General features: G+C 59.9%; 1 protein-coding gene across 2 annotated transcripts in view; it reads right to left on the bottom strand.

The window, feature by feature from the left end:
- NHEJ1 (non-homologous end joining factor 1) overlaps positions 1-11,766 on the bottom strand; it is a 44,373-nt gene that overhangs the window by 30,232 nt on the left and 2,375 nt on the right. For both annotated transcript variants that reach the window (XM_014954245.1, XM_014954244.1), the window contains exons 4-5: positions 10,043-10,181; positions 8,507-8,565 (exon numbers count right to left, since the gene is read on the bottom strand). In XM_014954245.1, coding sequence (XP_014809731.1) covers positions 8,507-8,565; positions 10,043-10,181 — 198 coding nt within the window. The remainder of the gene's footprint in view (positions 1-8,506; positions 8,566-10,042; positions 10,182-11,766) is intronic.

The following is an 11,766-nucleotide window of genomic DNA, read 5'->3' on the forward strand; positions in this document are numbered from 1 at the left end:
CTGCTGTTTTCTTTAAATGCCTTTAAAGATTTGGTTTCGGCAGCCGAGGAGACCCAGCATTAAGCAATACCACCAGCTCAGGCAGCAGATGCCCACAGTCAAAGGATAACACACCCTCGCCAGCTGCACGCATGCCCTCTGGTTTGGGACCCTCTCCCCAACAACGGGGTCGCATTTCCAAGGGTTTCCACAACCAGGAGAGCAAGACACCACTGGAAGGGGAGACCCACACCTCCCCAAGAGCGTGGCTCCCAGAGCTGGGGCTTTCTACAGCCGTGCTGGGAGCTGGAGCCCGTGTGCCGGGCAGGGCTCCGTGCGCGCATGTCCCGCCGAGCCAGGCTCCCCCCCCGGCCCCCAGCAGCCAACATTAATTCATTAACAGTCCCATTAACACCCAGCTGTGGTTTCCCCCCAAACTCAGGCAGGGACCCGCTCCCCTGTGACAGCTGCTGACAGGCCAAGTTTCCACCTTCAGCCCTTCTGGAGTTCTGTATAAAAATAAGCTTTTTTTTTTTTTTTTTCAAAAGGAAAACTGTATTTCCCCTATCCGCACGCCCGCGCACACGTGCAGGACTCACAGCAGGAATTTGCTCCAATTTCCCCCACCCACAAACACATCACCTTTGGCTAGAGACCAAACGTGGGCTTTTTCAGCCCAAATTATCAGGTTTTTCAGCACCCAAGAGACAAGAATAGGGCTAAATAGGGTGCCCGCCCCCGGGCCAAGGGGTGCTGGGACACCCAATGGTGCTCCCACCGGGGCCTCATCCAGCATCCCCAGCAAGGCAGGTGCCAGTGGCTCCCAAGGAGTTGCCCTCCTGGCATGGCCAAGCATCCTGTTTGGGATCTGGTACCCAATTTCTATTTTCCCCTTTTCATTATCTTTCCCAGAGAAGCTGTGAGCACCAGATGCTCCAGAATCCATCCCAAGGAGACACCCAGCCCAGCATCTACTCGGGACCTGCTGCACAATGGCTTTTTTCTCCTTTTCCACATAATCATCTCTCCTTGAAAGCTGGGAGCACCAGTTCAGGAGGCAACCCCTGACTCTCCAGACGCCCTGGCCCACCCCATGTCACAGAGGAGTGATGTCCTTGCCATAACACATCCAGCTGCACAGCAGCCATCACCGCCTGTACCAGGAGCACGGGAGCTGGCTCATTGGGACTATCATTGGGAAACTGGAGACGAGGGAGCAGAAACCTCCATGAAATGCAGCCCCCCTGGGGGATCAGAGCATTGCTCAGGGCTGGCTAGGTGTGCTGCCTTGGGTATGTCACCAGCAGGGTGACTTCAGCTCCCTGAGGAGGACAAAGCCAGGGCACCTATCTCCCAAGGTGCCTGGCTGCTAGCAGAGCGCCCTGCGTCCCTTTGATCTGGAGGTGTTCGCCTCGCTGAGAGCCCTCTAACTACTCCTTCCTTTAAATAGCAAAGCTCACAAATGCCCTATACGGCTCCGTGTCTATACGTTGTCTATATATTTGTGTACACACATGCACACAACACACAGAGATTTATTCGTGTTTTCAGAGCGGTTCAGGATACATTCCAGGAGAAATTCCAGCCAGCGCTGGAGCCAAGAACATCAGTGGCCCCGGCGTTCACTGCCCCCTCTGCCTGCACACACACTAAATACGGAAAGGGAGAGGTATAAATAGAGAGAGAAATACATGAATGGCCCTGTTTCCTTACTCAGATACATAGGACGTGAAGGTCCGAGCGGAGCGGGAGCAGGCAGCCTCAGGAACCTAATGGCTGTGCCCCCTGGGGTGCAGAGCAATCTCCTTGGGTGCTGCTGCCTGCCCAGATGTGCCCAGCTGTTCAGCATCACCTCTGCACGGGCTGGCACAAATAGGCATTGGCTTGAGGGATAGGGAAGGAGCCGTTCTCACAAACACTGACAAAAGCCTGCCCGTGGATGTGACGGGAGAAAGGGTAGAGCTGAGGATACAGGGGGAGCTGGGGAAGGGCTTGGGACAGGATGGATAAACCTGGCATGCCCTGGTCCAGACCCATCAGCTGGGGATGGAGAGGCCGCCACGTTCCTTGCCGACACAGAGCAGTGCCTTTAGAGCCCCGTCAAAGTCCACCTTGTTCTCCTCCCCAAAAAGGTCCTTTACTTGTAGGAGCTGCTGCCACATCCTGAGTTGAAGGGCCGGGACTGGTGGCGGCAGGGTGCAGTGGTGAGGGGCAGACCGTGCCCCACACCTTCCCCCCCCAACCCATTCCCGCATCCCCTTTGCTCTGTTTCGACCCAAACACAACCCCAATGAGCTCAGCCCAGTGAGACTGGGACCCCAGATGCCTGCGTGCTCCTCGCTGCCCCCCAAGCTCTCCCCCGGGGCCGGGCAGCTGCCTGCAGCCAACGATGCCCAAGATGTGGGAGCGGGGCCGGGGGCGGCAGCGGGGGGATTGCCGCTCCGCTTTCCGGAGGGGGAAGGGGCTCTCCCCCTTCAATGCTCCCGTTTGAGCTGAGGCCTGGCACCGGCTCAAACCACCGCTTGCTGACACGAGATCAATCATCCCCGGAGCTGAGCTGCTCCTCGGCAGCACCGCGCGGCCGGTGCCCATGCACGGGCTGGGGCCTCTCCCGCAGGAGCGGGGTCTGGCCCCCTTCTGCCAGATGGTCTGTGATGGCCCTCTGCCTGCCTGCAGTGGCACCCGGCACGGCCTGGAGGGGGGCATGGCACAGGATGGCACGGCATGGCATGGTGTGGCTTGATATGGGCATGGCACAGCACGACATGGCACGGCACAGCACGACATGGCATGGAGAGTACGAGGAAGACTCCGACTGCAAAGGGTGGTTCCCCACACACGCCAGACCACATGCCACCGCAGAGCCAAGGGCTGTGGGGTGCCCCAGAGAGGGTGGCTTGCCCATCCCTCCATCCTTAAACAAGCCACCAGGTGATGCTGGGCTGGAGAGGGGCTGGGACCAAACAGGCAGCTGCCAGGACCTGGCCCAGATGCCACCCAGTCCCCATGGTGGCAGTGCTGGAGCTGTGACCAGGCACAGCTGCAGTCACAGGGTGTGGGGGGGCTGTGAACCCCTCCATGCCCACAGCAGGAGCATCACTGCAGGGCTCCTGGGGCAGCAGCCACTGCTGCCACGGTGCATCCCCATCCCTGCCAGATGCAAGGGCTGGAGCAATCACAGCCAGCCCGGCCCTGGCCCAGCTGCTGGGGGTTAGCTCCTTGCCCGCGGTCTGGGCACTATTTCGGGCAGGCTGCTGCCACGGGGTGCCCATGCCAAGTCTGGTTTTAGCAGCGTGAAGCTCCACTGACTCACTGCTTGTGCAAGCGGCCTGTGGCTGCCGGTGGCGGCCCACAAAGCACACCCTGGCCGGGCCCCCCCTCACCTGATGGAGCCTCAGCAAACAAATAAATAATGCCGCAGGGCTGCCCGCCACGCGCCTCCAGGGCAAACACTGTGGGAGGGCTGGTGGCCATGGGGCGGTCAGTCCCCACGCAGCGGTGAGCGCCTGTGCTCCTCCCAAAATGCCCCACTGTGGGCACAAAGCACTGCACCCTGGCTCCCATCCCCTTCAGCCACTCTGCCCCTTGTGCCCATTGGTGCTGGTACACATATTCCTACTCTCGTGCATTCTCTTGTGCTCTCGTAGGAGCGACCCTCTGCTCCTCCTCGATGGCAGCAGTGTGCAGGTCCTTGCATCCACGCGTGTGCCCCGCTCCCCCCCAGCACTGCTGTTGCCTACCACGTTTCCAGCGTGGCACCCAGACCCTGGGGCAGCGATGAGGAGACAGAGGCTTGCTGAAGAACGAAGCAAGGCCCCCCAAAAGTGGCCCCAATCCAGGGCAGGACACAGGCACACTGCAGATCTTGCTGGATGAGCACAGCATGGAGGCTTGGTTGAACACGTGGACCTGCTCTGCTCATCCGAGCATCCCCAAAAGCCAGCCCCACGCTGCCACCTCTGCCCTGAACCAGCCTGCCCGGGACCTCGCAAGTTTTGCAGCACTCAGTGACAGCACAGTGGCCACCAGCTCCTTCCCTGACCCCACACCGAGGCACCCCAGCCCAGCCAAGCACCCACAGCATCTCCCCCTGGGCCATGCACCCTGCACACAAGCAGACCACGTTGTGCCCATGCCGCCGGCCCCGCTCTGGCCCCAGTGGCAGCTGCAAAGCCGCAGCTACCTTGCGCTAATTAAAAACATCCCTCATCGGAAGGAGCCAAAGGGCCGCTTCCTCCCCGCCGCACCGGGCTGGCGCGGGTTTGAGGGATGCTGTCCCCACCCTGCAAATGGCGCAGCCCACCGCCACCTTCGCCCTCGGTCAGACCACAGCAGCTCCGCTCCCCGGAGCGTATTTTTAGCACCTATCAAAAAGGAGAGGCCGAAGGCAGGCAGGTGCCATGCTGGACCCCGGGGTGGTGATGGCCAGTGGCTCTGACGAGCGCCCCGGCCACACTCCACCTGCCCTGTGTCCCCTTGAGGGAGGGGGCTGGGTGCCTGGCCCCCATCCCAGCCCCGGTGGGGAACAATAAGAGGGACGGTGACCCCCGGGCGCCCTGACGTCAGCCAGCACCGCTACCGGTACCGCCGCCAGCCCTGGCTCGGGGCTGCCGCTCGCCCTCGCTGGGGCCACGCTGGAAGCCGCCTGTTTGTTTATCTTCCTCTCCAGCATTGCTTGTTTTGATGGCACATCCTCCTCCTCCTCGCCGGGCCCCGGGGTCGAGCCGTGAACCCGCCGCGTCCTGTTTGCCGAGGTCCCGCGCCCGGCTTGCGGAGGTGCCGAGCAGCCGCCCCCACGCGCGCCGATAAAAATACCCCGGGGGAAGCATCCTGGGGCGCGGGGGCTATATTTGCACTGATGGTATCCGTGAGTTTGTCCCCGACGTACCTGTCCCTGCCCTCCCCCAGCAGGAGGGGCACAGCGCCACATGTCCCCCCCTGCCTCTGCCACCCTTCATTGAGCAGGGCTCTGGCAGAAGCTGTGTCATGAAACGTCAGCCGTAGCCAGGCTGGGGCAAGATCTCAAAACCCATGGGTGGGCACCCTATGCTGCCATGTAGGGTCATCTCTGCAATCCCCAGGGACACCCAGGGATGAAATCCCCCTGACCCGCCAGGTCCCAGCCTCCTGCCCTTTCCCTTCACGGCACGAACCCCTGGGCTTGCCAATAAAAGCTGCCGGCTTTGCCTCGGCTCGCGCGCGGCCGCTGGTCTCCCTCCGGCTCTGCCCAAGCCCAGGCAGCTGCTCAGCAGTGAACCCTTGCCAAAAACTGCGTGTGTGAAAGCGTCGTTTCCTAAACGTATAAATATTCCCAGGGCTTTGCTGGAAAACTCCCCACGATTAGTTAAAATGCCCTGGACAGCTGAGTGCACACAAAGCCCAGGGAAAGGGCACGTCTAAGCTGAGAGGCAGGAGCGTCCCTGTGCTTCTCTGCCCTGGAGGACTGGCAGGTCCTTTCCTCTCCGTGGAGGATGTAGCAAAATTCAGGGAAGCGAGCAAAGCTGTGGAGTGCTTTTCTGCATCTCTCCAGACCTGCAGCACACCATCACAGCCCCCTTCCAGCCAGGAGGTGCTTTACCTCTTCCAAACATCCACAGCCTGAAGCCCCATTTCCCAGAAAGGGAGGCTGGAAGGACCATCAGACCTCTCCCCCTGACCTCCTGCCCACTGACGTTCAACCACGCACATCCCGAGACAGAGCCCAGCGACTCCCAGGCAGGCTCCCAGCCCGCTTTTGGAGACATCAAGAGATGGAGGATCAACCGCTGCCCTTGGGAGCGTGCCCCGATCGCTAATCGCGCGCGGGACCAAACCCAATTGCCTCCATCCTCACTCCAAATTGCCTGGCTCTGGCTCCCGGTGCCTGGCTCGTGCTCCGCTGCTCTCCACGAGATTAAAGAGAGCCCTTCACTAACCAGCATTTTCTCCTTGTAAAGACCCTCACGCACTGTAATCAAGGCGCCTCTCAATTTTCTCCCTGATTAGTTAGACGAAGCTCTTCCCTTCCAAGTCTCTCAATGCCGGGCTCTCTCCCCAGCCCTCAATTCATTCCCAGGACTCCGTGCTCATTGTCCGGCGTCTTTTTGAAAACCCAGACACGGGAATCGGTCGCAGCGTTCCTGGCTCCCCACAGCATGTCCCGAGGGACCCCAGCCCCTCTTTCTGCTCCTTTTCGGAGCTGGCAAACGGAGTACAAAACTACTTGGGGGCTCTGACATACCTGCTCAGAGATAACAAGATCATCCAACCCACCCTTTTGCTGCGGGAAGAGAGGGGAGACTAGGCTGAACAGCCAGATCCGGTGGTGGAGAGCTGCAAAGCCATGTTTGGCGTTCCTCACTCACACAAGACCTAGGAGGCATCAGGAGGAACGACGGGGGTGCCGCGTTTGAACCAAAGGCAGCAGCTGCTCACATCTCACGGCTCATTGCCGCAGGATGGTACATGGGCCAAAAGCATCATCAGTGGGTTTATAAAGCAACGGGATGAATGCGGAGAGGACAGACCCCCCCAGGCAGACTGAAGGCACAACTGCATCCCTCCACCAGTCTCTCCCCCACGGCTGGTGCTCAGACCTGGCTGCCAGGGGACGCAGAGAGGGAGCCTCTCCCAAACCCTCCCATTCCCCATCCGCTGCTCCGGCCCCACGATGCTGATCCAGGGCTGGTTTTGGGACACACAGCACCAACTGCTCTCCTATCTTTTAAGTCTCTGCCAGATGAGCTCCCCACCAGCTGCCTTTGCACAGCTCTGTGCAGGGCTGCGTCACTCCCCTCCTGCCCACCCTGCACCATTGAGCACCTTCCCCCCTGCCCCACACCCTACCAGCTCTTGGAGGACTCTGAGCTTCAAGCCTGACGTTCATCTTTAGCAGATGTCGTTCAGCCATCCCTTGGACAAAGACACACTTCATCATCCCCCGATCCTGGCACCTCCGCCTGCGTCCTTCCAGCGACAGCACCGAAACCTTTACCGACTGCTTCTGCCATGTCTGCTCCAGTATCAATCATTTTACCACCTCCGTCTACTAATAAGCTTATCCCGCTGCTGGGAGCTTGGGGTTTTCTCCTACGACACTAAATAAAAGCCTTTCCTTCTGTCCTTCACCATGATTTTTCCCTGATGTCTTTAGCTTCTGTTATCCATTTTCTACACTTCATAATTTCTAATTTATATTGATTGCTATCTACTCCCGCTCTCCCATTTGTTATAAACTGCTCTTTTATTTCTAATTGCTGCCTTCACTTTGCCGCTGAACCAGAACGGGCTCTTGGCCAGCGCTGCCCTCTTTCTTGATTGTGGAATTGTGGCTTTTTGTGGCTTCTGAAATTCTTCTGAAAGAGCTCACCATTTTCATTCACATTTTTCTACCTAAATGTTTCCTCCGAGTTGATTTCACTCATAATTTTCCCCCTGCTTTGGGAAATTAGCCCTTTCAAAGCATGAAGGATATAAATTACTGTTTAGGAATGTCCTTTCTTTGCCCAGGGTGAATGTAATCTGGTCATGATCATCGGTCCCTAGGCAACCTCCAAGTTGCAGTCCAGCAGTGAATTCATCTCTATCCATCATAACTGGGGGAAACGAAAGTTGCCTGCACTGGATGAAGTGCCTCTCATCTAAAAGAGGCATCGTCTCTAATTTTTAGAAACTCTGCAGAAGGTTTATTGCTGGCTGTGCAAAAGCATCAGCGTGTGTCTCACTAAGTGATGGCCTCTCGAAGCCCGTGTGACACCATGGACACTCTGCTGACTCCCCGGTCCCCAGCAGACTCCGCTGCTCCCCAGCTCCTGCGCCTTCACTGCGAGCACAGAACACTCAGAAGCCTCTTGAGTCTTTTTGCCTTGATGGGCATCAATTGTTTCTAATCTTGCTACATTGGTTTGAATCATTTCAATGCTTCTGTGATTATTTCCAGTAATGAAAAAGGATCGGAGGAAAGACTCTTTCCTTCCAGCTCCAGTTTCTCCAAAGCACATGCCTGATTTTAGAGCTGAGCATGCCAAGGGGACAGTGGTGGGCGCAACGGGCTGAAAGGCACTCGTCCCCGCAATGCGCCACTGCAAAGCCACCCCCAAAAGCAGCAGATGAACCAAAAGGAGCAGATGGCTTCTCCTCATTCACCTGCTCCCTGCCTGCAATCAGCATCGGTGTTTTGGGTCCATGGCAAGTGCGAGAGGCAGGTGAGGATGTCCCAGTGATAACATGCTCCCATGGAGCAGCCAGACCAACTTGCACCCTCAACAACTCCCAGCAGCCAGACGGTGGTGAAAGGGTGACCAAACAGGGCGCCACGTCCCCACCTGGCCATGCTAGGTGTGGCCCCAGCTCTGCTCACCCTGCAGACCACGTGCAAGGACACAAGGAGGGCCATGGGAGAGCCAGTGGGCATCACCCCTCTCCCCGCAAGTCCAGCCATACCCCACCAGTGCCCCCATCCAGCCCAGCACACTTCACACTGGGATTGCTGGCACCAGCTCCCCACCACCCTTTTGCCAAAGGAGAAAGGACTTGCACCACTCCTTACCTCCGCCATGAAGTTCTGCTGAAACATCTTCTCCTGGAAGGGCTCCGTCCGCAGGCGGCCTGCAAGGGAGAGCAGGGATCAGGCTGTGCAGGTCTCCAGACCTCCTATCCTGTCTTCTCCTTCCCCTGCCTGCGGGGTGAGGGGGCTGCAAGGGAACGGCTCCTGCAGGGTCATCCCAGAGCCAGCAGGAGAGGCCAGCAGGCTCCTTGGGCTAGGGCCACATCACCGGGTTAGCAGAAGGTGCGAGGACCATAGAGAAGCAGTGGAATAAGGCTGAGCCTGTTGATCATGCAGCAGCCACGCTTGTCCCTGCACCCACCCGCACAGAGGAGCAGGGGACAGTGGCAGGACATGCTCAGCACCATTCCCAGCTTGAAGGAGCTGCCTGGGTCTGAGCACCGCACAGCCACGCTCCGTGGGACAGGGGACTGCTTGTCTCCAGTTGCTTTTCTGGAGGGGTGAGCCAGCCTGTGTCTTCCTCTTGCAGGACAGTGACAAGCCCCTCTTATCCCCCATTATTCTCTGCACTTCTGTCAAAGCACTGATTTTTCCCTGTCATTGCTCAGATGTTGCCTGGAGAAGCACCCAGCCAGCTTCGCCCAGTAGCACTTGCGCAAATCTCTCTCCCAGCTTCCTGCCCTGTCCAGGCAAGGGACAAGAGAGGCCACCTGCCCACCTGCAGCAGTCCCTGGGACCAAACCGGGTTGTCCTGGCTGCTCTGAGCTCCGCAGAGCCGGCACACAGCGGGAGACGTGATAGCATGGGCAGCTGGCACAGTTCTAGTGCAGCTGCACGGCAGATCCAGGCTCCTGTGGTGGGGTACCTGCCACCACGTACAGGGTCTGGACCACATTGCCTTTCTGGCCATGATACCCAAGGCAGGGCTGGCCCCCAGCAGACCACACATCCCAGGGGATCAATGATCCTGCAGAAGGGCAGGTACCACCTCTGGCAGGAGGACAGAGAATGGCACTAGCACGGGACAACCTAAAAAACAGCGCCCAGCCAACCGCCATGAGCGGAGGACAACCTCTCCCCGGGTGGCTCCCCCAGGCTGTTCCTGACCCACGTCCTACCCAAGGGGGCTTCCTCCCCACTGTCCCCCCACCTTGGCGAGGCAGGCTGGGCGCTGGAGGGGGCCCGCAGGCACGGCCGTGCTTCCCGTGGCGGGGAGAACCGGGAGCCCCTGGTTGCTCTCCAAGCGCTCGGGACGGGATCCTGACAGCGCTCCAGGGCCGGCCCTCGCTGGCATCCCCGCCGGCTCCTGGGGAGCAGCCAGGTGCTCTCGGCGAAGCGGAGAGCCCCTTGGCGACTCCCCAACTCCTCCGGCTACCGGTCAAGGGCTGTTCCTCCCCCAGCTCTCCCCAGGGGCTGCTCCCCAGCCTTCTGGCTACCGTCTTGCTGCCGGTGCGGCTGAACATGAAACACAAGCCTGGCTGGGTAATAGCCAGAGGGAGCAGAGCACGCCAGCCCCGCGCTAAGGAGGAAACTCCTTCCCTGTCCGTTCCTCTCTCGGCCCCAGGCATCCCTCCTCACCTCTGCTGAGAGCAGCCTCGCTCTCCCTGTAGTCTTCGATCTCAGCATCCTTCTGGAGCAGCAAGGAGGTCAGCTCTTGCACCTGGTACTGCAGCGCCAGGCTCATCCGGATCAGGGGCCGCACGAGGTGACGGGACACCTAGGATGGAGGAGGGACACTCTAGGGAATGTCCAGGAATGCACATGGCTGTCCATAGAATGGTCAAAGAAGGGAAGCCAGCAAGGTCCTAGCAAGAGCTGCACTCCAGGTCACACAGAGCTCCCCAATGTACCCCAAGTCTCACCCAAATCCAGTGAGAAGTGGTCAAAAGGCATGAATAGGAGAAGGGAGACAGGATGCTGCAGGACATGTGTCTCCAACCCAGCTTCATCCTTTCACAGCTGGAGGCTGCAGCAGGGGAGAGCCTGGGTGGGAGAGCCCGGGTGGGAGAGCCCCACAGGGACAGGGTGCAGGGGTGGGGATTGCTCCACCCGACATTTGGGGTGCAGCAGGAAGCAGAGAGCTCCCCATGTGCCTCCCAGACCCTCCCCACAACTCTGTGCCCCTCAAGGCATGTTCCTATGCAGGAAAAAGGAAGAGCTGGGTGAAAACCGAAAAGGACCTGAGGTGTCAAGCTGCAGTTTGAGGAACACAAGAGACATTCTCAGGGAGGCTAGGTGGAAAGCAGCAGTTACCCCAATCTGCAGGACTCACACAGGCTGCAGCTTGCTCTTGCAGCCCACCATGGCCACCCTTAGTTTATGGCACAAGCCCCATGCAGAGCGCTGGCCATGTCCTCTGCCCCAGAGCCAGGCTGGGCTGCCCTAACCCACCAGGCACACGAAGCAGCCTCCTGCCCATCACCTCCCCCAGCCCTTGGGAGGGTGTTTGGGATCCCCCCACCCCAGCACACCCCTTGTCTTTGTGGCCAGGCTGAGCCCACGGGTGAGAGGGCAGCAAACCCAGCATGGCTCACAAAGCCTTCTCGCTCCTAGAGCGAGCCCACTGTGGGGTCCATGCTCTGCTCCCCCCCCAGGCACAAGCCACAGAGGCGATGGCCATCAGCCACCCAAGCGCTCAGAGGGCCCCACCCACCGCAGAGCTGGGAGGGGGCAAGCAGCAGTTTCCTTCCTCGAGCCCCTGGCCGGCTGCTAAGTAGAGCTCAGCAGGGCAGAGTTGGTCCCCCATTCCCACATCCGCACCCCAACTGCTTCCCACCTCCCGGGTGCCTTGCAGCATCCCAAGCGAAGGGAGAGGAGCAGCTACCAGCAGAGAGCTTGGCTCAGCTCAGCCTCTGCGCTTCTTGCCCAGGGAGGGACACCAAGCCCCTGGGGTGAGTCAAGCCCGGACCCCGAGTTTATCTGCTCCCCAGTTCAACCCCGAAAGTGAGGACAGACACCTCCGCAGAGGCTGGGGGTCCCAGCTCTCCTCCCCGCGACATCCAAGCCCGGCCATCCGCGGGGGGAGAAGGGACGCGCCCCGCAGCAGGACCCGGGGGACCCGGCGGGAGGCGGAGGGGGGTGTCGGGGATTTTTAGGGCGATACCTCCCGCGGCCGCCCGGAGCCGCAGGGACGGCCCCGGGACCGGGGCTGCCGCCGAGGCCGTTAGCGGGTACCGGGCGCCCTCTTGTGCGCGCAGGGCAGCAGGACCCCGGGGTGCCGGGAACGGGGTTGGGGGGAGACCGGCCCGGGCAGCCCCGACCCCGCAGCGCCCAGCCCGTCTAATGGGAGGGTAGGAGGGGGG

The sequence above is a fragment of the Calidris pugnax genome, unplaced genomic scaffold (genome assembly GCF_001431845.1).
Source record: "Calidris pugnax isolate Ruff unplaced genomic scaffold, ASM143184v1 scaffold103, whole genome shotgun sequence".
Lineage (NCBI taxonomy): Eukaryota > Metazoa > Chordata > Aves > Charadriiformes > Scolopacidae > Calidris > Calidris pugnax.